The following is a 27,992-nucleotide window of genomic DNA, read 5'->3' on the forward strand; positions in this document are numbered from 1 at the left end:
GTCAAATGGACCCATTTTAAAGTTTAAAAAAATGTTTTTTAAATAGTTGGAAGTATTGTTTTTTTGCATGAAACCTTTTCTATTTGTCTTAATTGATGCACTCTATATATGTGACCAGCCGAGGGGTTGATCTTTTTAGACAAGACGCACCAGAGCACGGAGTAGTCTACAATGATTTATTAACCAATTTCATTAAAACATTTTTCTTTTAAAACATGGCCTCAGACCCACTACTCAGCCCCTAGAAGGAAAAGGCATCAAAATAAGGACAATTTAAATTATTCCCAAAAAATGAATTAAACAAAACATGCAATGCAAAAGAAAACAAATTAGTAAATCAAAACAAAGGAAAGCAAACAAATTAGTAATTTAAATAATAAGCAAACCAACGGCAAAGAAAAGAACACAACCACTGCAAACGATGGGACAAATTGTCGTTGTCCGACTTCTAATGTCCTTTGACGGGGCCAGAGGAGTCGTGCCCCGCTCGTTCGGCCAGCCCAAGCGTCAGCAGGCTCCGTCGAGAGCGGCCCAAACAAAACCGACAAGACAAGACAAGACAGCAGGAGCGTCCAAGCGCTGCAACTCCGAAAGAATCCTAAATTAGAAAACTCGTTAACCCTGGATTCAGGTAAAATAAATAAAATTCTAAACCGGTAGCTTACCCAGATGTGGTGACACAGCCGAACAGGGAGGGAGCGGATCAGCAGGCGAGGGCTGGATGGAAGCCGCTCGCCGCACCAACCTCCACCTGCAGCCGCCAACGCCAGCTGCGCAACGCTGCAGAAACGCACGGCAGGTATTGCACCAGAACCCGACAACAATCCCAGCCCAGATGGCAAAAATGGCACTTACTATTTTGGATGAGTGGATCGAGCACACCAGCCACTTGGGCAGCCAACATACAGTAAAGGAAACAAGGCACACGCACCTCGCAGCGGACTGCTCAGCTTTAAAACTATCTGCCCCGCCCACCAATCAGTCGCTACACCTGGTGTGTGTAGTTGGGAGGGTGGAACACCATCCCACACCACACATATAAATTGAAAATGTATTCATTTTACACTTTTTCTGTTCCCGTGAACAAACTCTACCCACACTGAGTGACACTGAGCAGAAGTGGAGGAAAACATAGATACTTTCTGCATGACTCATTTATCTTGATTATAATCACCGGGTCAATTTGATCTTGAACAGTATACCTGACTAGAGTTCAATTATAAAGATCACCCATTAAAAACAAAATCAATATGTAATGTTAAAAAAATTTACTAAATATCAATTTCAAGGAAATATTTTTTTTGTGTCTAGTTTTTTTTTTCAGTGGACATAAAAAATGTAAATTCCATTTTTATGTCCAAATGAGTAAATGAGTAGGCTGTAATCACTGGTCCTTTGTCAGAAATGAAAAAAATAATTACAAAAATATTGATTGAAATGGTTAGTATTGGAGTTAATAATCAGATACAAAAACGTTAGTTTTGGTTTCTGACACTACTGCATGATTAAACTTTTCACGTCAAACTGACCCTGGAACATTATTACTGCACCTCAGAAACGAACATAACAGGAGAGTTAACAGAATATGCATGAAAAACTATAATTCATTTGGAAAATAAACATGTTTCAGAGGCACACATGCTGGACAGTCGCTCTACCATATCTAACAATCAACACAATTTCTAAATCATGACTGATTTAAGCTTAATCTAATAAATTTGTTGAAATTCTGATATTAATACTAAAATTAAATACATTCTTGTCTTTTGTAAAAGTATCTTCTACATGAACCCTAAACTAATACTTACTGTGGATAATATAAACAAAGTTAAAGTGGAAACATTTAGTGTTTACTAAGTGTTTTTGAGCTCAAAGCTGGTGTAAAAACAGGAGGTCTCACTTCAAAACAAATTGTCCGTGTTTGGTGCTTTTCTGGTTAAAACATGTTTGATCTTCAGTAAATTTACTCAGGAATTTTATTCTAAAAAGTGAAAGTTCATTATATTTCTCTAGACCAGTGAAGTAAAACTCCTGAAATTAAATTAGTTTTAAAGTTACTGCAGTATTTGGTGGATCCTGGAGGCAGAAACTGGACCGTTTTAAACAGAAATGTTTTATTCATGATTTTAAAACAAATGTTTTATTCATGATTGTAACAGGTAAAGGAAGCAATGTGTAACAGCAGACAGTAAACAGAGGAATGATCAGAACAGGAAGTAGAGCTGAAACTGCAGCAGGAAACAGGAAGAGTCATGATCTGGATCAGAACATGATGTGGAATGTCGTTCAGTCAGAGCTAACCATGCTAAGGTAACCACGGTAACAGACACGTCTAGTACTCCTCCCCCTCCTCGTCTTCTCCCTCCACCGAGTCGACGCCCACTTCCTCATAGTCCTTCTCCAGGGCGGCCATGTCCTCCCGCGCCTCAGAGAACTCGCCCTCCTCCATGCCCTCGCCCACGTACCAGTGGACGAAGGCCCGCTTGGCGTACATCAGGTCGAACTTGTGGTCGAGGCGTGCCCAGGCCTCGGCGATGGCCGTGGTGTTGCTGAGCATGCAGACGGCGCGCTGCACCTTGGCCAGGTCTCCGCCCGGCACCACGGTGGGCGGCTGGTAGTTGATGCCCACCTTGAAGCCGGTGGGGCACCAGTCCACGAACTGGATGGAGCGCTTGGTCTTGATGGTGGCGATGGCGGCGTTGACGTCCTTGGGCACCACGTCGCCGCGGTACAGCAGGCAGCAGGCCATGTACTTGCCGTGGCGCGGGTCGCACTTCACCATCTGGTTGGCGGGCTCGAAGCAGGCGTTGGTGATCTCAGCCACCGTCAGCTGCTCGTGGTAGGCCTTCTCGGCCGAGATGACGGGGGCGTAGGTGGCCAGGGGGAAGTGGATGCGCGGGTAGGGCACCAGGTTGGTCTGGAACTCCGTCAGGTCCACGTTGAGCGCACCGTCGAAGCGCAGAGACGCCGTGATGGACGACACGATCTGGCTGATGAGGCGGTTCAGGTTGGTGTAGGTGGGGCGTTCGATGTCCAGGTTGCGGCGGCAGATGTCATAGATGGCCTCGTTGTCCACCATGAAGGCGCAGTCCGAGTGCTCCAGGGTGGTGTGGGTGGTGAGGATGGAGTTGTACGGCTCCACCACCGCCGTGGAGACCTGCGGCGCCGGGTAGATGGAGAACTCCAGCTTGGACTTCTTCCCATAATCCACCGAGAGGCGCTCCATCAGCAGGGAGGTGAAGCCGGAGCCGGTTCCTCCGCCGAACGAGTGGAAGACCAGAAAGCCCTGCAGGCCGGTGCACTGGTCAGCCTGCGGAGAACCAACCGGGTCAGAACCGGGCCAGAACCCGCAGCTGCTTTAGGCCGTCAAAGTGACTAATGATGTTAGACGACAAATCATAGCAGAAGTTTGACATCATTTTCAAGTAACACATGATAATGGCACGATGATTTAAAATCTAAAACATTCAAATTAACTCAATTTGAAATAATGAAAAACAATAAAATTTATTATTAAATCTCCAGATGGAAACAGACTGAAGACTTATCATCCAGGTTTTGTTTAAACCGGCCTAGTTCAAGCACCCTGGAGCTGAACTCACCAGTTTACGGATGCGGTCCAGAACCGGGTCGATGATCTCCTTGCCGATGGTGTAGTGGCCGCGGGCGTAGTTGTTGGCAGCGTCTTCCTTCCCGGTGATGAGCTGCTCAGGGTGGAACAGCTGGCGGTACGTCCCGGTCCGAACCTCATCTACAGAAATAAAGCATTAAAAATGGGTCAATTTATTTACATGAATAAAACCTTAAGTAACTTTTATTTAAGATATATTTTATTCTAAAATATAAACAGTCACAATGTCATAAAGGTATGAGACAAAATCTGTGACAATTAAAATTGAGCTCCTCTGCTTCTCCCAGTGCTAACTAGGAACAACCAATCAGAGCCAGGGGGCGGGTCTTAGCGCTGTCAATCACTATGTAAAAAAATATTTTTCATTTAAGAGTTACTGCAGCTTTAAGCCATGGACTCAGATGTTTACCGATGACGGTGGGCTCCAGGTCCACGAACACGGCCCTGGGGACGTGCTTCCCAGCGCCAGTCTCACTGAAGAAGGTGTTGAAAGAGTCGTCTCCCCCGCCGATGGTCTTATCGCTGGGCATCTGTCCGTCCGGCTGGATGCCGTGCTCCAGGCAGTACAGCTCCCAGCAGGCATTCCCGATCTGGACGCCAGCCTGGCCGACGTGGATGGAGATGCACTCACGCTGCAAACACACAGCAGCAAAACAGCTTCAGGTTAAACTACAGGATTCAACAGAACACCAGCTGATAAAGTCGGCAAAGACATAAAAGTACTGATTTTTACTTTATTTTCAAAACATCTGCTGCAGAATTTATACTTCAAAAGTATTCATATCTTCTGCATAAAAATGCTTTATTTAATACCAAAGCTCAGCAACATTTTAACAGCCATAGCTTTTTTTTTTTTTTTTTTACATTTTCATCTACTTTATCCACTCCTAGTTCTGTTTCATTGACATTAAGCTCTTTTCACTAATGTTGATTTTGAATCTTCTTTGAAGCCGTTTACTTAATATGACAGATTTATAATCCTGATCAAAGCTCCAACAAATATTTTATTCATCATGTCTGAAAAGATTTAAATACAAACTAAACATTTCTGAAAGTGTTTGAAAACAAGTGACGGCCGGGCAAGTCAAAGTATAAAAACAACTGAAATATTTTTAAAAGTTTGCTAAGGTTCAATTAAATAGGCAATCGAGTGGAATAATTTAAGAAAATGTAACGGTAAAAGAAAAAGCGGGAAAATACAGCAACTGAAATTTAAACACAGCGCTCTTTCCATTTTGATTGGCTGTCGGTCTCCATGGCCCCGCCCCCAGCTCCCGGAGGGAAGCGGTTCCGTCCTCCGGCCCAGCTCCAAGTTGGCGCTGGTAGAACCTGGTTAGCGGTGAGAACAGAACCGACCGAGGCTAAGCAGCAGCAGCACCACCAGGACCGGTTATAATTAAATAGGGCCGCGGTTTTCAGACGGCTTCGCTGATCCCGAGCACGTGACCCTAAGGATTTACGGCGCGAGCTGAAACCGTTAGTAGTTCTCTTCATCTATTATAAAGTGCACAGTGACTGACTGACGGAAAAAACGATCAAATAATACCTAGAAAATCTACCATCCTACTTAAAAATTATGTTTGAAGTAAAAACCCGGGTAACTAACAACTGAGATCGGTTTGTAAACCAAAAGCCGCGTCACAGCGGTTCTGAACAATTAAAAGGATACTTTTATTCCCATAGAAAAAATCCGGTTGACCTTTCCTGAACTTCCTTCATAAGCACACATCTCAATAAAAATACCTTCTTAAGCTTTTCGAACAATTCTTACCATTCTGTATAGTTGTTTTTGAGATAAACTAACAAAAAAGCCTGGAAGGGCGTTGGAAGTCTTACGGATTGACTGTTGTTAGGCGGTCGAGGAAAGACAAAATGGAGACATGCAGGCGATTCGAGCCGCTTTATGCATGTACCATCAGGCCGGAGGGGGGTTGGACTGAACCACTGCGTGTGGTGGAGAGGGGTGTCATAAAACTAACTAAAACGACTTATTTATGAGGCTCGCAGGTTTATAAAACCAAAACAAACTAAATATAAAACATAACACAACTTTCTTTTTGTAGATTAAGGGGATTCTGTGCTTACGGAGGAGACAGGCCTATAGAAAACAAATACAGCAACTATATCGTAATTATGTACTGCCCGTTGCTTTAATTTTAAATTAGCAAACATAAAATCAAAGAAAATTAATTAAACTAAATGTTTATAAGGCAATTTGTTAAACCAAATATCAATTCTTCCAACACAGCGCAAAACTGTGTGAAATAATACCGGAAAATAATAATAGTAATCGGGGTAAAAAAAACGGTTTATGTATGAACTGTGGAAATATATCTGGTTCGCTGCAAGCACTATTTGGTGTTAACGCTTTTAGACCGATGTCAACACAGTTCAACGCAGCTCTACTTCCGTTTCACTTTTGACTACTTCCTGTTAGCAACCTGTCAGTTCAAAGTGACTTCTGAGCAGTTTAGTTGTAGACCGTAACCAGGGAGTCCTCCTGGATTAACCGTTATCCCACGGTTGGACATGGATAAAACACATTTCCGACTATAAAATGTTTTTCGCTTATTTTCGTCCATGTTTGCAGCTTCCGGTTCTCTTCGCAGCGCAGCTCGGCGGAGTTTAGGTGAGAAAACTTCTGAGATTCAGTTCGCCATATTTATTCTGAATTTCCAGTAAAAACTCCCCGTTAACTCAACTTCTGTTAGAGCTAAGGTTTAAACTTTAAACGGGGATTTATTTATTTATTTTGCAATCTAGCCACAAAAAGTTATTTTAGCACCGTTGGCGCTAGATATAAAATAAAAGATGGCAAACATTCCCTGTTACTTGGATTCTACAGGGATAAATTGAGATAGTTAGTAACTAGCTACATTTACTTTAGTAACTTTTAAAAAACAGATACTTTTAGGAGTAGTTATACTACAAGCTACGTTTTACTTTTACTTTAGTAATATTTCTGGATTCTCTGCCCACTGTGAGTAACTTCACTGAATGAAAAACAAACGTGTTTTAAGCAAAACATGCAGACCTGTAGTTTATATTGAAGTGAGACCTCTTGTTCATACACCAGCTTTGTAGTTCTGTTATTTTTCTGCTTAACATTTGGAGACGAACAAGAATCAAGAAATAGCAAACAATGTACATTATAACTGCAAATACTTTACTAACTTATAAATACACAACCTACCGTAAGCATTAGGTTAATCAATTTTATATAGAAAAAAATAGATTTGGAAAAGTTTTTCTTCTAACTAATATTTATTATTATTTATTTTGATTTATATTATTGGTATGATAAATCATATTAAATAGTATAATATTATTTTATTCACATTAACATTTATTTTTGTATCATTTATCTTGTTTCTTCTACAGCTGATAATATAATGTAAACAACATTTATGTGTAAATGTTATTTATTAATAAATACTTATGTATACACTCATAAGTACAATTTACATGCCATGAACAAACTCACTAAAAAACGCAAAACAGATACACATATCTATAATCATCAAAAAATTACATGAAATGTGTCTGATTAAATCATTTTAAAATATTAAATCTTATATTCTGATCAGTTACTTCAGCAGCCTCTTTGTTTTATACCAAATACTTGTTTATTCCTTAATTATTTTTATGAATGTTTACTTTTTACCTGAGTAATAGAATGTTAAACGACTCTTACTGGAGTACAGTGTTTGAGTGCTCTACCCGGGCATTTGGTAGTGGATTTAAAAATCTGTCAGAACTTAATTTGGGTTTATTTCTGTGTGAATAAAGGATGGAGTCCGGCAGCCTGGGGAGGGACTGTCTGTCCCCGGAGTCGACTGTGACGTCTCTGCTGTCGCGCTCCGGCCACCTGCCCAGCGGCCTGCAGCCTCCGGGCCGCAGCGCCAGCGCCACCTTCAGGTTCAGAGACCAGGTGAGGATGATGAAGAGCGGTGAGGCGGTGAGGCGCGTGTTGCCGGTGATTCTGAAGTGGGTTTTTCTCCGCCTGCAGGACTTTGATTCGGCGTCGGCGGCGCTGGACGCCTACATCGCAGACTTCAACCGCAGCTGCCAGCAGTGCAGTTCGCTGACGGCGTCGCTGGTTCTGCCACGCAGCCAGCCGGCCAATCACAGGACGGCCAGAAACAGAGACGGTACGTCAGAGAAACGTAATAAAACTAAGTTTTCATCCACCATTGAGGGACCTTTTATGAGTGAAGGGTAAAAAGTTGTGGCTTTTCTAAAAGCAAATTAACTTAAAATCTAAACCATGAAATAAAGGATTGCATAAATATTCACTGTAAGTTGAGTTTGCAGTGATCTGATTGGCTGATCTGTGTGTAACCTGAGCTTCCTGTGTTCTGATTGGCTGATGTTGTGGCCTGCAGTCCTCCGTGAGCGTCTGACCGACTGGGAGCTGGACTTCCTCAGCCTCCCCGTCAGCTCCCTCCATCACCGTCTGAACCGCGACCGCGTCTCCATGACGACAGAGGAGCTGCTGTCCATCCCCTGCGACGGCTCGATGCCCGTCACTCACACGTCTGCCTTCATTCGAGGTCCTTGAACGCACCGCCTGGACTCTCACCGGTCCATGTTTCTGAAGTCGTGCTGGACGTTTGTCGTCAGTTTGCGATAAACTTTACGTTAAACGTTAAAGGAGCCGTCTGTCTCTCTGACGTCAGGCGTCCTGTCCCAGACCCGGGGTTCTGAACCGGTCTCGTCCTGCGCCGGATCCAGACTCAGCAGCAGCCATGTTGCTCACCAACACCTTCACTTGGACCCAGGGCCTCCAGACCGGTACCAGAACCAGGAACAGAACCGTTTTCCTGCTAGGACCTCCAGGTTGGTGGAGTCTGTTTGGATTCTGCAGAACTGGTGACAGAAAAACTACAAATCTTCACAACATGAATCAAATAAAGCTGAGGTTTAAATTATGATGCACGATAAACCGGCACCGACGTCGGTATCGCTCGATATCGGTCCGTTCTTTATCGGCCCGATGAATCCAACTGGGCCTCCCTTCTGAAGCTGCTGACCCCGCGACCCGACCAATGAATGCTAACCGTTTACTGAATGCTGAGTAAACGGTTTGATCTGCTGCTGAGCCAGTTGGAGATCTCCAGGGTTCATTTTGATCGAATCATTTTAATGTTTCCTCCTCCAGGTCGAGAGGGAAGCTGCAGACGGACAGACTGAGCCAGTCTGCTGACATTCCTGCTGTAGGTGGTTTGGTTTACTGACCTGTTGTAGTACCTGAACCTCCCTCTGGTCCTTTAACCCCGGCCTCCTCAGTCTGCACACAGAGCTGCAGATCTGCATCTTCCTCACTGGCTGACCAGCAACAAGTCTGTCCTGGGCTGCTCTGAGGTCAGCAGCCTGCCGGACCTGACCTACCCCAGCTGGGTCCTCCGCGCCGCCGAGCCGCCGCCCTGGAAGGAGCGCGGTACGCCGCAGGTCACTTCCTGTCTCTGCGCTCGTTTGGTCTGGTCTGACGGCAGCTGGATATCTGTTGTTTCCCAGGCGACGCTCTGCCTGGAGCGGCCAGAGGGAAAGCTCCGTCCTGGGTGTTGGACCTGGAGATGGACGGAGAGCTGAAGGCAGCGCCAGCACAGCAGAGAGGGAGGTCAAAGGTCAGAGTTCAGCTTCTTTACCTTTAATCTCATTTAGGGATGCACCGATCCGCTTTTTTCACCACTGACACGAAATCTGAGGTTTATTATCGGCCGATACCGATCCAGAGAAACAGCCTGTCTGCCTTAAAGGGGCAGTGTGGTGTTTTCTAGACTCGGTTTAATTTTACAGAATGATCAATGTTTCCTTCAGTTGTTATTAAAATGACTCAAATACCAACAATAAGATATAAAGAACATTGTCACGATACCAGATCTAGATGGTCTTTCAACACCGGGACCGATGCAGGTATTGATATCGGATCAGTGCGTCCTCAGGATCACGGAGGATGAAAACGTGTTTCTGGTTCTGTTCTCGTCTTCAATGTGTGGTTCAGGCTGAAGGAGAGCAGACGCTCAGAGAGCTGCGGCTGCAGCTGGCCGAACACATCTCTGTCCTCACCGCCGAGGGGAACGGATCCGACAGCCTGGCGGCGCCGTTCAGAGGTACGGACACAGCAAGGTCCAGTCAGCAGCTAACCCACTGAGGCTAACATGATGCTGAACCCGTCCAGACAACAGGATCGAGTCTCTGATCCAGAAGGCCGATCAGGTTCTGGACGCCCTGAATTCTGGAGGAGCAGGAGGTTCTGGAGGAGCAGGAGGTTCTGGAGGAGCAGGAGGTTCTGGAGGAGCAGGAGGTTCTGGAGGGAAAGGTTAGACCTGGACCTTACGATGTAAAACTCAGTAAGACATGAAGTCCAACTAACGTCCAGTTTATGTCGGACCTTGACCTCTGACCTGAAGCTTCAGAAACCCTGGTGTGGACACGCTTCTGCTAATGTGCTAATGGATGAGCTAACTTTTTATTTAGCGCATTTGCTAACTTTGAAAACATTTAGCGCATTTAGCTTCCTCTACATAATTTTTTCTGAATAAATTCAAAAGCTCTGACTGGTTTGTTGGAGTGAAATGACAGATTTGAACCAGTAGAGGGCGATGGAGTATACTGTAGCACATGTTGTACCAACACAAGTTATGGGAACCAAAGTTTAGCTCTTTAGCGTTACGTTCCACTAAATGCCACATTGATATATCAGTTTAGCTTCTTCAGCCTCTGATAAACATCATGTTTATATTGTGAATTAGAATTAGCGTTTGGCTAAATGCCATATTGACGTAGCCTTTTAGTGACACTGTTTGGGGTTAGCGCAGCTAGCTTTTTATTAGCCGCTGAGCTGGTTTGTGTTTTCAGTGAGTCCTGTCAGCACCGAGGACCTGCTGCTCTCCTCGCCTCGTCGCTGTCCCTCCGCCACTCCGTAAGATCCATTTCCTGTCATGATTGGTCCGTTCAGATTTCCCTCAGTGACTCAAACTTGTGACGAACCTGCAGAATCTCCGGAACCACAGAGCTGGACTCGGATCAGACTCTGCTGGATGAGGAGGTAACTCTCATCCTGGCGGGCATTACTGATCGCCCTTAAGGCTCCACAGTTATGATAATTATCACACTGATGGGTTTACAAGAAGCTAAGATGCTAAATCAGTTGAATAAACACAAAATATTTCATCTTTAGAGTCTTTATCTTCATTTAATTTGTTTATATTTCTCACAATTGCTCTTAAAAATATAATCGAATCACTGAATTCGCTCTCTCAGGTTTTGAACAGTGGTTACCATGGAAACGACACCTGTACGCAGCCCGGCCCGGTGGAGGCCATGAAGCAGATGCTGTTCCGGCTCCAGGCCGTGGAGGCGGAGCTGCGGAGGCAGCGGATCGACGCCGACGGACAGAAGACGCCGGAGAAACAGGTGGAGCTTCAGCAGAACCCGTTTTACCCGAACTTAGCAAAACAAGTTCTACAGAATCCTGCTAATGACCCGATTATTGAACTCTGGTGTGTGGATGCAGAGTCTCTGACCTTTTGACCCAGCACTCCGAAGGATTCCCAGGCGTCACAGTTTAATTTTTACGTCTTGTATTAATCCTATTTACGCAGAATCTTTTACTTTTACTCACATTTTATCTCATTATTTTTATTTAGTTACTATTTTTGTTTTCAATGATGCATCACTCTGTATAATCAAATAAATTGTGAAAATTCTTATTGTTTATTCTTTGGATGCGAGATTTGACAGTTGAATCACTTCATCCCGCCATTTATTTGTTTTGTCAGTTTTTCCAGGATTGGTCCTCCATACACTTGCTCCAGAGTTCTGGTTAACTCGGCCTCTCTTTCTTTAACGTGTGTCCAGTTCTGTTCCAGGAGTTTCTGTGATTTGTCGCCCCCTGCTGGTCCAGATGTGGTAAAACAGGAGCTGGTCTGTGTTGCAGGAAGCCGATGTGGATCCAGAGCTGCAGAGTTTCCCAGGAAGTCCATCGCTAAAGAGGTCAGAGTTTAAACCGTTTAACACAAATCCAAACAGAAACGTTTTCTGCTACTTTGTTGTGTTTACAATGTTGGAATTATTAATAATAAAAAAAGTACAAAAAGTTGTCAAATCTGCATGTGTCATTCTTTATAAAGTTAGCAAAATTTGTTGCTTCTTCACGTTTTTAGTCAAATTAGGAACCAAGGAGCCACAAGACAACAGGAATGTTGGTTAATATGAGGGGAAATGGAGCCTGTTTGTACAGTGAGGCACAGTGGTGGCAGCATCATGCTGTGGGATTTAAAATCCAAGACAAAGCACCTGGTTTCTGCAGACAGACTTACTTCAGATTGTCACTAAATCTTTGCATTCATCAGTTTAAACGCAGCTCTGATTACCAACAGTGATGCAAGGTAGTGGCAGCATCATGATGTGGGATTATTTTAATTAGTTTTAGTATAAAATAAAACAACTAAATTGTTGTTTCTGTAATTGCACTTAATCCAGTTTCATTTCTAATAAATTGCTGGGATCCATCAAGGTGAACTTCCTGGTTGTCACTTCCTGGTTGTCACTTCCTGTTTTCAGAGTTGGGCTGTACCTGAACCGCCTGAAGATGCTGGTGGAGGATCCGGGTCAGAGAGGAAGACGGACGGACTCCTCCTCCCAGCAGGACTCGTCCTGAAGCAGACGGGCCGGCCCGGTTCTGCTGACGTTCTGATCCTCGGACTCAAATAAAAAAGTTTCAGTAGATCTGAATCTTTATTAGAGGAACTCGGCGTTAACTTCCTGTTTCCTCCCGCAGCAGGAAGTGCTCCAGTGCTGCATAAAGTTTATTCTCTGGTAGTTGGTCCTGCAGGTCGGTTCTGACGGGTCCAAACATCAAAGCCAGACGTTGACCAGTCCATCGCTGCCAGCCGACATCAGAGTCCCACCCTGGAGGTCAAAGGTCACGCTCTGGACGCTCCTCCTGTGTCCCGTCAGGGTGCTCACGCCGCACGACTCCGCCTCCACCAGCCGCACCAAACAGTCGCTGCTAGCAACCGCCAGCAGCTTCCCCGATTGGTTGAAGGCCACCTGGTTGGCGGCGAGCGGCCCGGTGTTCACGATGCCCGTCGGCGCCGCCGGCTTCCGGGTGTCCCACAGGTGGACGGCGCCCCTGGAGTCGCAGGACGCCACGGCGTTCGTGGTGGGGCTGAAGGCCGCGTGGTTGCAGGGGTGGTGATGTCCGCGGAACGTGGCGGTGCTCACGCCCAGCCGGCCGTCCCAAACCACCACCGTCTTATCGGCGGAGGAGGTGAGCAGCAGGTTGGAGCACGGCAGGAAGGACACGCTGTTCACCGAGGCGCCATGGCGCCGCAGGATCAGCCTGCAGCAGCCGCGGCTGGCGTCCCACAGCCGAACCGTCCCATCGGAGGAGCAGGACGCCAGAACATGGCCGCCAGAGTGGAAGGAGCTGCCCCAGGTGGGCTGGCTGTGACCGGCCAGCAGCAGCACGCAGCGACCCGCAGAGAAGTCCCAGAGTCGGACCTGCAGCACAAACCAGAACCTGCGGTCAGGAGACAGGAAACTGATAAACCGGAAAACCAGAAACAGGAAGGAAATATTTCCTGCCAACATGTTTTCATGTCACAGATCTGGAAAATCTATTAAACTCAACTAAAAACAAATAAATCTGTTGAAGGATGTGGGAGAGTTTCAAACTAAATATTTAGTTAGCAAACGAAGTAAGTAAAGTATTTAAATTTAAGCTACACATTTAGTTAGCAAGATAGACATTTAGCACCGAACTGAATGTTTAGCTAACATGCTAATTCCCTTGCCAGTAACCGGAAGTGACCTATCAAAATAAGAGCTGGGTCTTCTTACGGAGTTACTCATGTTACCAATGTAAATAAATAATCTAGCCTGATCCAAAGTGTTTGTAGTTTGATTTAAAAGTGGATCCGGTGGAACCTGTGGAGCCAGAATGACGTTTTAAAACGGAAACTCACCGTCTTGTCTCCGCTGGTTGTGGCCAGTCTGGATCCTTCAGGGTGGAAGCTGCAGCCTGACAGCCAATCAGAGTGGCCCTCCCCTATCAGCAGCATCCGGGCAACCTGACAACATTCACAGCATCACCGCCACAGCTTAGGTGTCAAACTCAAGGCCCAGGGGCCAAATCCGGCCCGCCAAAGCTTTTTATATAAATATAACCTTCAGGGTAATAGATATGTGATGCTCTGGTGTAAAAAACAAAACAAACATCATCCTTCTACTTCCTGTTTTCTCTTCTTTGTTGTTTTCGCTGGTATTAACTTGATCACGTGATTCGAAAAAAGTGTTTTCATAGACCGAAAATCCACACATCATGGCACTTTTTTAAAAAAAATTCAATGTTAATTCTTATATTTTGTAACAGTAATTACAATATCAACAAGAAATTACATTTTCTGACATTAAAACACCGCAATTGCGGATTTTCCCCCGCATTAGCGGAATATAAAGAAAGTTTTACCCCCGTTGGTATTGGCCGTGCGGCCCCAGAGCCGGGCCTACCTTCTCCCCGCTGCGCGGCAGGTCCCACAGCCTCCAGGTGCGGTCGTCGCTGGCCGATGCCAGCAGCGGCCTGGCGGGATGCGGCGCGACGCCGCTGATGGGCAACTGGTGCGCCCGGAAGGAGCAGAACAGCTGGAAGCTGCTCTTCTCCGGAACCTCCGGACCGGCCGGCAGCCCGCGGGGGTCGGGGGCTCCGCTCGGGATGCTGGGTGGAGGCTTCCTGCTGGGTTTCTCCGCTTCCGGCTCAGGCTCCTTAAGCCTCTGGGCTCGCTCTTTCTGCAGTCCGAGGAGGGTCTTGGTCCGCAGAGCCGCTTCGTGTTTCTCCCGCAGCCGCTTCAGCGCCGCCTCGGAGTCCTGCAGCAGCTCCTGCAGCTGCTTGCAGTTCCCGATCAGGACGTGCTTCTGCTCGGAGAGCCGCCGGTGCTGCTGCCGGTGGTAGTCGCTCTCCCGCTGCATGCGCTGCAGGTTCTGCGCCGCCTCCAGCACCTGCTTCCGGAGCCGCTCGGCGTCGCCGCGGACGGCCTCCAGCTGCTTCAGCAGCGCCTGGCGGTGGGTTAGCGCGTCCGGGACGAAGATGCCGCCGCCGCCGCCGCCCCGGGCCAAGCCGTGCCACTCCAGCTCGAAGCGACTCAGGGTCCGGGTCAGGCCCAGTCTGCGGAGGAAGTTCCGCAGGAAGTCGTCCACCGACTCCGGAATATTCTGGACCACCAGGTCTTCTGGGTTCGGCCGGGGTGAAGCGTCTGAGGATGAAGAGGAGCAGTTCTCCTCCTTCTCTTCATCCTCAGTCTCCTCCTTGGAGGAGTCACTGTCCTCCTCCACGTTGTCCTTTTTCTTCGCCGACATCTTCTGTCCGTCTCCTTCTTGTTTACACGTCGCTATGGCAACAGCTCAGCTTCGGAAGTCATTATTGTTTACTCCGTTACCGTAGCAACGCTTCGGGTCGCTGCGATTTAAAGAAACAGCACATTTTTTAACTCAGTTCAAATTAAATTTTGAATCAAAACTACTTTATTGATCCCAAAGGGAAATAAAATTTTCAGACTTAATGGTGACAGTGAATTTTGTAGTGAGTTTAACTGAAAACTTTTATCAGACTTTAAATTCTTCCATTAAAATCTGATAAACTATTTATATTGTTTCTATTCAGAAACGGGTTTCTGAATAGAAACAATATCTTTGGATTTGCTTGTTTACATTTCATGCTAAATATTTTATTTGTTGTTTTTTTTCTGTTAGCCTTTGTCTTTATATTCATTATTTACATCTTAATATATTACAATTTTACATTTAAACAAGTATTAATCGCACATTATTTTTAAAAATCCAATTAAGAAGGGATTTATGATTATTAAATATTAATAAATTGTAATAATTTGACTTTAGTAAAAATTTGTGAAGTCAATATATAATTTATTTATTAAGGCAGTTAATTGTTTATTTTGTTACCTTGACGACGACTTGTTCAGCATTATTTAAAGTTTCTGGGCTGCCCGGTAAGAAACCGGGTCGGAACCAGGCTGGTGCAGAAGCGGCGACAGCTTCCGGTGAGTTCTCCGTCGAAAACCTGTTGTTTTTAATCCTAGATTTATTCTTAATGTCTTCCAACATCCAAAACATAAAACAGAATGAGGGACAACAGATTATGGCCACAGTAAGACAATTAAAATAAGAAAAAACGCAGTTAAAAATATTTTTAAGTAAAACAATACATACTTTCTTTAGTTTATTCATGTTTTTTGATTAGTATGTGTTTAGGTTACACACTATTTTGTCCTCCTCTAAAGTTTGGTAAATTAATTTCAAAAATAAAAACTTATTTCCGATTTTATAGAACTATTCCTCAACTGTAACTACCTTGTTAGTTACAGTTGAGGTTGAAGTTATTTTAATTTTATTTTTACTTTATTTATGAGTTAATTGTGCTGTTACAATAAAGTATGTTCAGATTTATTTATTTTGCTTATAGAATTTCTTAAATTGATACAATTATCCTAAAATGAGACCAAATAAATTAAAGCCTGTTATAATAATTTGGATCGTTTTACTGACTGGCCGGCAGACGGCGCTGTTTCCGCCTGACTCTGGTCACGTGACTTCCTCACATGACTGTCAGCCGGAAGAAATCAGCAGGAAGATCGTCCCTCTCTGTTGTAAATATAATTTTTTAGTTTGTTATTAATTGTTAAATATGAGTTTAACATTTTTACTGCTCTGCGGACGTTTAGCTGCTAAAAACAAAACATTTACCGGTTCTGGTTCCGGTTCGGTGTGTGCTTTAACGGCTGTTTCCGGTCCAAAACAAACAGAAATTTCTGCCTTTAACTGTTAACAGAGGAAATATTAATACTCATCTGTTCAGTTCGGTCTGTTTACGGTCACACGTGTTAACTGCAGCGGAACAAGCGCTTAATGTAAAGTTTTTAAATTCCGTTTGGGCTAAAGATGATTCTGGAACCGTTACAGAACCTCCAGAACCGGCTAACTCAGGTTCATTAAGCTAGCTGGTTCTTTAAACTGCCTGTCACTTGTCAACACAACGCTGGCTCAGGGTTGAAGTGTAGGAACCGTTTTTCTGGCTGAAGGACTGAAACGTTTTCACTAGCGGCTTTATTTAGATGGAAAAGTTTCATTCTCTTGAAAGTGAGATAAAAAGTTCAAAGAAAAACTGAAATAGTTTTGAAGAACATTGAGAAATATAATTGTTCTAAGATTATAAAACATGGTGGAGGTAGTATTATGATGAGGGAAATGTTTTCTTTAGGATGCAGAGGAGCACTGATTGGCATAGATAAAGAAGTGTAGTTTAACTCAGATTATATTTTGTTATTGAAATTCTGGGTTATTGTTTGAAAAAATACAGTTTGAATAATTTTGAATTTTGTTTTCTTTTGCATTTGGTTTATAAACTAGAGATGTGAATCTTTCAATCTAGCTTTCAATTCGATTCAGAAACATTTTTTAATTCAGAAACCAGTTTTTCTATTGAAACTGTTTAAATGTGACTGAAACGAGGAAAAGAGTGTAAACAATTAAAACATCTACAGAATCTAATTTAATCAGTTTATATTCAAAGAAAAATAGATTTGATCATAAAATTCTGTACCAGTGTTAGGTTAGCTATAGTATTTAGCTTTTTCTTAAATAATTATTGAACATGCATACGTTGGTCTGTGAACTCGTAATGCAATATAGAAATAGAAGCAGCAAAGACGTTTAACTTGCATTTTAAAATCAATTTCTGAATTGATTCAGAATTCCCAGGACTAGGAATTGCAATGCTTCATAGATCCCACTAAGTCTTGTTGCAGTTATCAATAAGCCAATAAATTGCTTGATAAATCAAAATGAGCTCAATAATTTCATTTTGCATGATTTGTCGTTTCTCTGTTTCTACCAAAAACTGGATAATAAAAGTCTTCAGTGTCGACTAGCTTCTTTTAGTGAAGGATCATTTTGTTTGCAGAGACTCATAATTCATTTTATTTGTTGTTTCTGTTGTTTTGTTTATTTTCATCCATCCATCAATTTAATCCGTTTTCATCTGTTTTGTTTATGTTATATATTTAAAATATATTCCAGTTGTCAGAATTTAAAGTTTATTGATCTTTATGTTCTTGCATTATTTTAGTTTAAAATGGTGTCAAAACAACAATATTATCGTTTATCGCGATAACTTTCTGGACGATATATCGTCCAGAAACATGACAGGCCTCCATCTTAAACGATTCCCAGGATGTTTCTGCTTAAAAGAAACAACTCAACCTAACAGATGTGTTTAGTTGATGATTTGACATTTGTTGTTGTTGATGTTTCCACTCAAGCGGAGTGTTACTTCCTGTTTGGTCACTTCCTGTTTGGTCTCAGTTCTGGTCAGGATGAGTTCTGCGGTGGAACGGACGGACAAACACGTCCGGGAGTATCTGCTGTACCGAGGCTTCACCAGCACACTGAAGCAGCTGGACAGCGACATCAAGGCGGACAAGGAGAAAGGCTTCCGGGTGCGTTGGACCGGACTGGACTGGACCTGAGCTCTGACCCGGTCTGACCCAGTCTGACGGTTCCTCTGTCCCCCAGGTGGACCGGATCATTGAGCAGCTGCAGCAGCTGGTGCAGAGCTTCGACCTGGCCGGGCTGAAGGAGTACTGGCTGTATTTGGACCGGCGCCTGTTCTGCAGACTGGAGGACGTGTACCGGTCCACCGTCAACAAGCTGAGAACCAGCCTGTACCGCTACTACGTCATCAACACCATCCAGGTCTGGTACCTGATCCAGAACCAGCTGCCTGTCAGCCAGAGGGAGCCGGTTAGCCGCTATCGCTAGGTGCCGTTACCGTTCACCGAGTCAGAACCAGACTGTTCTAATGCGGGACCAGCAGGAACCGCTCACATAACGTCTCATGACAAAGTTCCTGATGTTTCACTACATAAAATACGTTTCATGTAGCGCCCCAAGACAGACAGGAAATAAGACAGAAAACCTGAAAAGAAATTTAAAATAACGCTCTGTGTCGACTTTACTGTATGCATAGACCCGTTGCCATGGCAACTGGCTGAAAGCTCCACTACTGGAGTGTTCCTGATAAACCTGATAAGCTCTTCTACCCATTTTTCTGACCCATTTGACTTGTTTCTAACTTGTTTCCTTGGGCAGAAAGGAAACCTGGAGAAGACCCAGGAGTTCTTCCAGAAGCAGGCGTTGGAGCTGCAGGGTCAGGCCGAGTGGCGCGACTGGTTCATCCTGCCCTTCATCCCGACCCCGGAGCAGAACCCGGCCTTCGGGCCGTACTTCTCCCGCCAGTGGGCCGACACCTTCCTGGTGTCGCTGCACAACTTCCTGTCGGTTCTGTTCCAGTGCATGCATATCCTTCACAGGAAGCCGCAGCTGCAGAAAACCAGGCTGAACGAGGCGATAAATCAATCTGACAGATTCATCTGATTTTGTTTCAATGTTTTCGGAACAAGTCAGTGTGAAAATGAGAATTTGTTCTCAGGCAGCTGATCTGGTGAACAGAAAAAACTTTTTCCAATATTCTAAAGTCCGAGCACCCAGGGCGGCCATCTTGTTTTAGAGGCTTTTTTAGCCACTTTTATTTATTTTGGCTGGACTTTTTCACAATGATCGTTTCTGCTGGACGATAAATTGTTCCAGAAATGATCAGCATATTGATGACGGTATAGTTCAAGTAAAAACCACAGAAACCATAAATCAAATGGATCAAAGTGATTCTGTGATAAAAATCATCAGGATGAAAGTTATTGTCTTTAATTTATTATCTGATTAATTGGTTATTGCAACTTTTTTTCAAAAATTAAATCATAATATTACAAGAACAAAAGGGAAATAATACATAAATAAAGTCGTGATATTAGAAGAATGAAGTTGTAATTTTATGAAAAGACACAAAAAACAACAAAATATTAATTATCCAATTTTTTTCTTTTTTAAACAATTTCTTGTAATTTTAAGACATTCTTCTGGTAAAATCTTTAATCTGCTAATGTTAAAACTTTATTCTTGTAATTAAACAATAGTTTCATAGCCTGGCCCATCGTACAACTCAGAATGAAAACTGGAGGAAAAGACACTTTTTGAAAATCATTTCTTAGATAGAAATCAGGTTTGTTATGAAAATAATTGTAGATTTTATTTTAGTCGCCCAGCAGCAGCAGAACCAACATGTTGAATCACATTTTGCAGGTGAATCTTTTGGTTCCTTAACTGAGCTCCACCTCAGCCGGTTCTGCTGAGCTTCGACTCCGAGGTCCAGAGGATGACCAGTCTGGTCGAGGAGAACGAACAGCTCCGCCAAGTGGTGAGCAGAGGAAGTGCTTCTGATCCAGTGGATCAGGTTGATCAGTCTGTTGATCAGCACTTTTATTCCCAGCGCTGTTTCAGTTCATTCAGGTTTCTGAGCAGTATTTCAATCAGGGCTGGACTTTGACTAGGCCTTAGCAGCCTCAGTCCTTTACTTTTTCATCAGCAGTTTCATTTCTGACGCCGTCATCTTCAGCTGATGTTTGCAGAATGATGTGTTTTATTTTTCTGACAGTGTTTTTGTGTGTTTCTCCAGCTGTTCGCCCTGCAGACTGAGAGCCGGGACCAGAAGGACGGAGACGAGGCGGTGCAGCACAAGCTGCCGCTGTACGTCCAGAACATGGACCGGCTGGGAGACACTGAGCTGTGAGCCTCTAACATCTCTCTTTACTGATGACTGAGCCAAGCGTTGATTAGTGCCTTTCTGCCTGTTTTTAGTCATAATTCAAGACATTTACTACAATAATCCAGTTTTGTTACAAGAGCTGAGAAACGGCCAGCAGGACAGATTTTACTGACCCAAAGTGGTTGCCATGGCGACATATCTGACATCTACTTTATCAGTTGTATTATCTGATATTAAGTTAAGTTAGTTGTTGCTAATATTGGTCATTTTTAGCTTCGATGCTAATGTCTTTAGCATTTTGTTTCAGTGTTGGGTTTTTGGTTTTGTGGTAAAATTGTTGGCTGTTAGCTTCAGTGCTAATTGTTTTAGCTTCATCATCAGTGCAGTATTTAATTACCTTCTAGCTTCAGAAGGTAATTATTCAATGCTAATGTTCTCAGGATTTAACTTCAATGCTAATTTTTTATCATTTAAAATCAATGCTCAGAATTAAGACTATTATTGTTTTAATGATTTAAGTTTAATGTCTGGTTTTATTAATGCTGACAGCTTTTACCATCAGTGCTAATTGATGCTAATTGTAGCATTTATTTTCCTGCTAATGTAGAAGTGTCCATCTTCATCATTAGTTCCTTAGGTTTATTGTTTAATGCAGTTGTCTTACATTTTGGTAATATATTCTGTATTTGGTTAGCATTTAGCCTTCTTGTGAACACTGGTGGCTTTTAGTGCTAAGGTATTGCTAATGTTTAGCATTTTGTGCATTGCTATTTTTGGTTCATATGATTTTGTAAGCATTTTCCATTTGAGCTAATGTTGCTTAGCTTTAATGCTGATGTATCTCATATAACTGTCACATGATCTCATTTCCTCACTGTGGATTTTGGTTGTTTTGAAGTTTGTTTAATGTCAGAAAATTCAGAAAACACACATGGCATGTAGCTAGAGATGTTCTGGAAAAGAGCAAAGTACTAAACGTTTCTTTAGATCTGAGGTACTTGATCTACGCAATATTTTTCAGCACTTAGCTTTGCTAATGTTGCTAGCTCCTAGCTTTTTATTGATTTCAACAATTTAGTTCTACTTCTAATGTTAACAGTTTATTTTGTTTGGTGTTAGCAATTAGCTTTAGTGCTATTGTTTTCACATCCAGTTTTACCTTGCTAATGTTAGCACTTTGCTTCATTGCTAATGTTAGCACTTTGCTTCATTGCTAATGTTAGCACTTTGCTTCATTGCTAATGTTATCAGAATTTAAGTTCAAGCATAATGTTTTCAACTGTTGGTTTTGGTTGCAATGCATTTAGCATTTTGATTTTGTGCTAACCTTGTTAGCATTAAGCTTTGGTATTAATGTTAGCAGTTTTTGCTCTAATTGCTATTGAAAAATAATTTTTAGTAATATTTTTAAATTACTGATATTACCAAGGGAAGCTATACCCTTAGTAATAATTACACATTTTAGTAACGTTTTTGTTATCTAGCCAAACTAGCTTTAGCATTTGTTAGCCTGTAGAACATTCAAGCTCATTAGGTTTAAAACAGACTTATATCTGGTTTTATTTCAATCAGAACGTTTTTAATTGTCCAATTTTTTTATCCTTGATTTGTCCTTACTAAATGTTTATGATTTTAACTGTTTGCTAGCTGTGCTCTCCTTCAGCTAGCTGCATTTATTTAGCCTCATCGACCGTCTGCCATGTTGTGCAGAACATGGCGGAGTCTGAGCGGCGCTAGCTTATGTTTACAGTCCAGAATGCATCGACATGAAATTATTCACATCAAAATGGCAGCAGCTGTTGTTTTCTGTTACATTTCCTGTTGGCATGGCAACCATCAAAATGAGCCAAACCCATCTGAGTAAAGATTAATATTTCAGTTTGAAAATTGTTCATGAAAAGGTGTTTTTATGATGAATTAACAGGGTGGGTGTCCTAAAGGTAAACTGATGTTTATTCATGTCTTTATAACTTTTAAAACACTTTAAATCACTTTTTGGTGGATTTTCTTCATGCACTTGATCAGTTCTGTGTGTTATAAATATTTATTGATATGTGAAGTGTTTTGACCTGATTTGCTGTTGATGCTTATTTATTTCTGCTGTTAGAGTTTAAACTGTGTGCTGTGATGATGTTGCCAAATAAACAATTCACCTGATGAATTGTTACCTTTGTCCGTGATCCATTTGTAGAAATCAATTTGCTGTTTCTGTAAAGAAGTGGGTTGATTTCAGTCCTGTTCCATAAACACTTTGGGATATAAAAGTCATATTTAGCAGGAAACACATGAAGCCTGAATAAGTTGTGTTTTTGACGGGTCTGATTCTTCGGAGTGAACCACAGAAACCGTCCAGAACCGTGGAAGATCCACTTCTGCTCCCAGAATGCAACACTTCCAGTCAACCATCCACTTGATTTTGTTTTTTTATTATTATTATCATTAAAGTCTCTGCAGGACATTGGAATCCATCACAGTTTTACTATAAATACACCAATCAACGTTTTTATAAAGATAAAAATCCGATCTATAAATCCTAATCCAATGTCATTAAGACCAAATAAAACGCTGCATCTTTCAGGTGTTTCTGTAAAATAAGGTGAATCTTCAGTTCAGTTTGGACTCGGTTTGAACCAGTTCATCTGTGTTTGTTGAACTCTTGTGTGTCACAGGGACTTGGTGTCGAGTCAGCGAGTCGTCAGCGCCGCCGCCGCGCCGTCCAGGAACTTCTTCTCCACGCTGCTGCCTCAGGCCAAACGGGCCCCGATGAAGGCGGCGCCGCCCACGTCAGGGTCCCCAAACCAGGCGGCGCTGGGCAGGAAGGAGCTGCCAGCCAATCAGGTGACAGCAGGGGTTTGATCGGCCAATCAGGGCACAGCAGGATATCCTGGACTGTTTGGTTTTACCTGTTTAATGTTTGGAATAGTGAGCAGAATCCATTCTTGGTTTCTGATGAGTGACTGTCCTGGAACCTCAGTTATTTTCTTTGGTACATTTTAGGCAATGCTAACTAAAAGGTTAGCTGTGCTAACCCTAAAGCACTAATCGTGAACATTTGGTCCATTAATGCTAAAGCGCTACACCAACATGATGCTTAGCAGAAGCTAAACGCTACACCAACAACATATTTGATGGAAGCTAATGCTAATGCTTTGTACCCCAACTTGGTATTTAGTTGAAGCTAACGCTAAAGCACAATAACAACGTTTCAAAATGAATTTATTGTTTTTATTTTGTCAGCGTGGTTCCAGTTCTCTGTTGTAAAACTGAGTTGAACCAAAACAGATTTTTTCCCTCCATTGTTTATAATTAAAACATATAATTTATTTTTAGGCTGTAAAGTGTAAAGAGTCGTCTCAGTGTAAGGAGGTAAAAGCCACCTCTTCGTCCAGCGAGGCTCCCAGTTCCCAGCCTCAGGCCATGAACCAGAACAACCGACACAGGAGGATCCAGGAACACGAGAAGGAGAGGAAGGAGCTTTTCTCCAGGCCGTCCCCTCAGGTAGGCCTCACCTGGTCAGCGCTCTGAGTCTGAGGAGCTTCAGCTCAGCTTTACGTTTCCCTCAGGCTGCAGAGAGCAGAGCGGACGACGTGGATGCGACCGCAGTGAAGAGCGCGTTGGAGCTGCCGGACTCCTCCGGCAGGGAGGATGGAGGCCTGCAGGTGGAGCAGCCCTTCATCAAACTGAGCCAGGAGGAGTACGGCGAGCATCACTCCTCCATCATGCACTGCAGGTACAGAGTCACACCTGGACGCCTGAACGCCGACAGACTTTAAACCTGAACTCAAACCTGCTGCCTGTCTGCAGGGTCGACTGCTCTGGGCGCCGGGTTGCCAGTTTGGACGTAGATGGCGTCATAAAGGTTTGTTGATTTTTATTTTATCGTCTTCTAACCTCTGAAAAATCAAACCAGCTGTAAGAAACTCTCTCCTCTCTCTGAAGGTTTGGTCCTTCAACCCCATGATGCAGACCAAAGCCACCATCATGTCCAAGTCTCCTCTACTGTCCCTGGAGTGGGCCACCAAACCAGACAGACTGGTAAGACCTTACTTAGACAAACTGCTGCTGTGAGGAAAGTCTTGATCCAGTCCTGATTCTTCCATTCCTCTTTAAAACCGGCCCACAGACTGAATCCCACACCAATAGAAAACCTCCCAATCCTTTACCAGAAAGGGGGAGGAGATAAAAACTTTATAGCAAAGTTATATAGTGTATTTCTGTCAATGAACCTTAACGAAACCACTTGGACCAAACAATGTTACAGTTGCGTTACTTGGTATTTTACCAGATGGTTTGTAAGGACGAGCCAAAGCATTTCTGTTAAATGTCCTTTTTACAGCAGCCCTGAAATGCATCACAATCAGGTGGATGCAGCTGGAGCCTCTTTCCTACGACTCATGGGTTCAAAAAGTAAGGGAACTGTATAAAATGGAAAAGATAACCTACTCATTAAGACTTCAAAAAAAGACTTTTATCCTGCGCTGGGGGCCAGCAGAGGCTCTGTGGACGTAAATAAACCCAAAAAGTTTTTCTCTTGGCATTTGGTGTTTAGCTACCCGCCCAAAGTGTTTCCTTATTCTGGGTTGTATGATGATGAGCCTGTAAATGTGATGCTGAGGTCGTAAGATATCAAGCTAAGATGTTTATTTTATGGAAAACTTCATATTGTCAACATTTATTTGTGTTATGTACGATTGATGTATGGTTGTATTATTGCTCTGTAAAAATAATAAAAGTTCTAAAAAACAATTTAAAAAACCGGCCCACAGGACGGATCAATATTTTAGCACAGGACGACGGCTAACCCTGAATGTTTGTCTGGTCAGTTGTTATTAGGCAGCGGCGTTGGGACGGTGCGACTCTACGACACAGAGGCCAAGAAGAATCTCTATGAGATGAACATCGATGAAACTCATCCACGGTAAACCAACTGTTGGCTTAAAATCTACATGAACATGCTAACAATGCTACCTCTGGGCTAACACGTGAGTCTCCAGGCTTTCAGTGAGAAAGAACAGCCGTAACACTAGTTAGCATGTTAGCTGCCAAATTCTACAGTAAAGCAATTAGCCTATTTATTTATTTGACCCTTAAAGTTTGAGTTTGAGCAGATTTCATAATAAATATTAATGTATAAATGGCTCAGAGCCATAAGGACATAAATGCTGTACGAATGGATGAGAGACATTAGCAACCAGCAAACATATTAGCTGCTAAATGCTACAACCAAACAGTTTGCAGATGATATTTTTATTCCCATGAAGTTTAAAAAGCAGTAAGAAAAGATTTCATGTTAAACTTTTATTCACTAATAATCCAGATTATATTATTAATACATCAGAACATATGATTGATAAGGAAAGTTAGCAATTAGCTAAGTGGTTAGCATGAAGCAGCTAAAGAGTTTAAGATTTCCTTTGGAATCTGTCAAAAATTTAATTCAGCTTCAAACAAAATTAGTTTTCCATGAATTTCTGGAGCCAAATTATAAATCAAGAGCCATTTGTGAATGTAGGTTAACAACATACTAGCTAGCTAGCTTTTTAGCTGCTAATAACTACACTTTAATTTGTTTCTAGTCAATAGAAATAAAACAGCTTTTCATTAAATCAAAAATGTCAGCTAAAGAATACCTAATGATCCAGATGCTGGAGTGTTTTGTCCCAGGGGAGTGAATTTATTTTGATAACTTTGGGTTTTGTCTGTCAGTATTTTGTCGTTAGCCTGCAGCCCCAGCGGTTCGTCGTTCGTCTGCTCAGCTGCAGCTCTCAGCCGCTCTGGAAGTGTTGATTCTGTTCCTCGGCTTCCCATCCCGGTGTCCGGTCAGCTGCTGCTCTGGGACACCAAGACCGTCAAACAGCAGGTCGGGAGCTAACTAGCTTAGCGACATATTAGGTATCAGGCAGTTAGCACAGAACTGTTTACATCATGAATTAAAATATTGTTTTATATGTTCTGATGCACTGGAGAACATTTATAGGTTTTATGTTAATAATTTAATCCTCTCTTTCTCCCAGCTCCAGTTCTCTCTGGAACCAGAACCAGTAGCCATTAACTGCACCGCCTTCAACCACAACGGGAACCTGCTGGTGACGGGAGCTGCTGACGGCGTCATCAGGCTGTTCGGTTGGTGTTGTTGTGACTCCGTCAGCAGTCTGTAGTCATGTTTGGGTGGAACTGATTGGTGCGTCTGCTCCCGCTGTAGACATGCAGCGCTACGAGAGCGCCATGAGCTGGAGGGCTCATGACGGAGAAGTTTACAGTGTGGAGTTCAGCTACGATGAAAACACGGTTTTCAGCGTCGGGGAGGACAGGAAGGTGAGCGCGCGCAGGCCGCGGTGTTCCGCTGGTTCGAACGCCGGACTGAAATCGGTGTGTTGGTGTTCAGTTCATCCAGTGGAACATCCACCGCTGCGGGGTGAAGCAGTCGGAGCAGGTTCTGCCTCAGGACGCCACCGGTCCCTTCGTTCTGTCGGGGTACAGCGGCTACAAACAGGTGAGTCTCTTTTGATTTAATCACAAATGATCCACACCGAAGGTCCACAAACTGGACATGATCTTTAGCTTAACAGCTACCTATGCTAACCAAAAGCTGATAATCATAAACATTAGCTTAGCTAACGCTAAAGCGCTATGCAAATATGGTATTTAGCGGGAGCTAATGCTAATTTTCACCATATTGAGACCCATCATGTTATATCGCCCTCAACAGGATGGATTTTGTCATTAAATAATTAGACTTCTAAGTCAATTTTACAGTTGTTGAGTTTTACTGACTCTGTTGCTGATTTACAGTATGAAATAAGAAGCTTTCAAAATAAGAGCATGAATATAACCGTCTAATTACTTGAGAAAAACAGTCGAAAAGCAAAACTTCAAAACTAATGTTGAACTTTATTCAACTGAAACTTTACAAAACAGCAAAGTAAATTAGTGCTAAGTGTTTCCAAAGTTAGCAAAAACACTGAAGCGCTAAACAGAAAATTAGCTGTGCTATTAGTGGATTAGCATAGCTGTGCCCATCTGATCTGTCTTGCAGGTTCAGGTTCCCAGAGGAAGACTGTTTGCCTTCGACTCTGAGGGCCAACACGTCCTGACCTGTTCCAGCTCCGGAGGACTCATCTACCGAGTGCGTACCCTTCATCATCTTCCTCATCATCAGTCCTTTTGCTCCTTTGTAGCCTTTTTGTAAGCGGTAGCCTAGCTAAAGGTTTGAAGGGTCGAATCAGTGGTAGGTGTGAAAGAAAAGTTGCTTTATTTGTTTTAGTTTTGCTGTGTGGGGGTTTGAACTGAAGGTGACCTGAGAAAGGAGCCCTGAGGAACTCCTGGCGTAACTGACTCTTTGCTCCTCCTCTTCCAGCTGACCAATGGGGAGCCAGCGTTGGATCGGGTGCTGTCGCTGGGCGGACACAAAGCCCCGGTGGTGACGGTGGATTGGTGCTCCGCGGTCGACTGCGGCACCTGCCTGACGGCCTCCATGGACGGGAAGATCAAACTCAGCACGCTCCTGGCACAAAAGTCCTGACCCTGAAGGTGTCGGGGGTCAAAGGTCGATGTAAACGGATCACTGTGCAGTTTCTAATGTTGTCTAACGTCTATTTTTGTTTCATGTTTCAATCAGCAGTAAAGTCTGACTTAAAGTTTCAGCCTAGCGCCCGTCTTCAGTTTGGTTCCTTCTGGATCCGT

The 27,992-nt window shown here is 43.3% G+C and overlaps 4 protein-coding genes and 1 long non-coding RNA gene across 12 annotated transcripts; 2 read left to right on the forward strand and 3 right to left on the reverse strand.

Moving 5' to 3' along the window:
* Positions 1 to 153: 153 nt before the first annotated feature.
* Positions 154 to 970, reverse strand: LOC122819406. Its single transcript, XR_006368607.1, has 3 exons — positions 856 to 970; positions 666 to 780; positions 154 to 598 (listed from the first exon to the last, which is right to left on the reverse strand). It is a non-coding gene; the product is annotated as an uncharacterized LOC122819406 (long non-coding RNA).
* A 1,127-nt stretch (positions 971 to 2,097) lies between these two features.
* On the reverse strand, positions 2,098 to 5,546 carry LOC122819404 (tubulin alpha-1B chain-like). The gene is made up of 4 exons (XM_044096122.1): positions 5,403 to 5,546; positions 4,041 to 4,263; positions 3,603 to 3,751; positions 2,098 to 3,310 (listed from the first exon to the last, which is right to left on the reverse strand). The coding sequence occupies exons 1-4, from the start codon at positions 5,403 to 5,405 to the stop codon at positions 2,333 to 2,335; spliced, it is 1,353 nt and encodes a 450-aa protein (XP_043952057.1). The 5' UTR covers positions 5,406 to 5,546; the 3' UTR covers positions 2,098 to 2,332.
* lg17h18orf54 (linkage group 17 C18orf54 homolog) lies at positions 4,891 to 12,362 on the forward strand. Of its 5 annotated transcripts, none has more exons than XM_044096117.1 (15): positions 4,891 to 5,107; positions 7,421 to 7,562; positions 7,641 to 7,797; positions 8,017 to 8,184; positions 8,311 to 8,470; positions 8,793 to 8,847; positions 8,921 to 9,071; positions 9,149 to 9,258; positions 9,636 to 9,744; positions 9,813 to 9,953; positions 10,493 to 10,556; positions 10,631 to 10,682; positions 10,898 to 11,050; positions 11,495 to 11,629; positions 12,200 to 12,362. In XM_044096117.1, the coding sequence occupies exons 2-15, from the start codon at positions 7,422 to 7,424 to the stop codon at positions 12,347 to 12,349; spliced, it is 1,746 nt and encodes a 581-aa protein (XP_043952052.1). In that variant the 5' UTR covers positions 4,891 to 5,107; position 7,421; the 3' UTR covers positions 12,350 to 12,362. The 5 variants fall into 5 exon arrangements, with proteins under 5 accessions (XP_043952052.1, XP_043952051.1, XP_043952053.1 ...); XM_044096116.1 differs by lacking the exon at positions 4,891 to 5,107 and adding an exon at positions 6,066 to 6,260; XM_044096118.1 differs by lacking the exon at positions 4,891 to 5,107 and adding an exon at positions 6,067 to 6,260 and having other exon boundaries at positions 7,641 to 7,782.
* On the reverse strand, positions 12,361 to 15,672 carry LOC122819403 (sperm-associated antigen 16 protein). The gene is made up of 4 exons (XM_044096121.1): positions 15,596 to 15,672; positions 14,150 to 15,092; positions 13,606 to 13,710; positions 12,361 to 13,141 (listed from the first exon to the last, which is right to left on the reverse strand). The coding sequence occupies exons 2-4, from the start codon at positions 14,990 to 14,992 to the stop codon at positions 12,494 to 12,496; spliced, it is 1,596 nt and encodes a 531-aa protein (XP_043952056.1). The 5' UTR covers positions 14,993 to 15,092; positions 15,596 to 15,672; the 3' UTR covers positions 12,361 to 12,493.
* wdr91 (WD repeat domain 91) lies at positions 15,607 to 27,958 on the forward strand. 4 transcript variants are annotated; one of them, XM_044096112.1, is made up of 19 exons: positions 16,189 to 16,299; positions 18,014 to 18,147; positions 18,224 to 18,403; positions 18,800 to 19,007; positions 19,879 to 19,961; positions 20,220 to 20,329; positions 22,979 to 23,147; positions 23,640 to 23,807; positions 23,873 to 24,039; positions 24,114 to 24,168; positions 24,249 to 24,344; positions 25,133 to 25,227; positions 26,016 to 26,169; positions 26,324 to 26,432; positions 26,512 to 26,624; positions 26,695 to 26,802; positions 27,346 to 27,435; positions 27,667 to 27,839; positions 27,928 to 27,958. In XM_044096112.1, exons 2-18 carry the CDS (start codon positions 18,025 to 18,027, stop codon positions 27,829 to 27,831), a joined length of 2,193 nt encoding a protein of 730 aa, XP_043952047.1. In that variant the 5' UTR covers positions 16,189 to 16,299; positions 18,014 to 18,024; the 3' UTR covers positions 27,832 to 27,839; positions 27,928 to 27,958. The 4 variants fall into 4 exon arrangements, with proteins under 4 accessions (XP_043952049.1, XP_043952047.1, XP_043952048.1 ...); XM_044096113.1 differs by having other exon boundaries at positions 27,931 to 27,958; XM_044096114.1 differs by lacking the exon at positions 16,189 to 16,299 and adding an exon at positions 15,607 to 15,693 and having other exon boundaries at positions 27,667 to 27,952.
* The last annotated feature ends 34 nt before the right edge of the window (positions 27,959 to 27,992 follow it).

This window comes from Gambusia affinis, linkage group LG17 (genome assembly GCF_019740435.1).
Source record: "Gambusia affinis linkage group LG17, SWU_Gaff_1.0, whole genome shotgun sequence".
NCBI lineage: Eukaryota > Metazoa > Chordata > Actinopteri > Cyprinodontiformes > Poeciliidae > Gambusia > Gambusia affinis.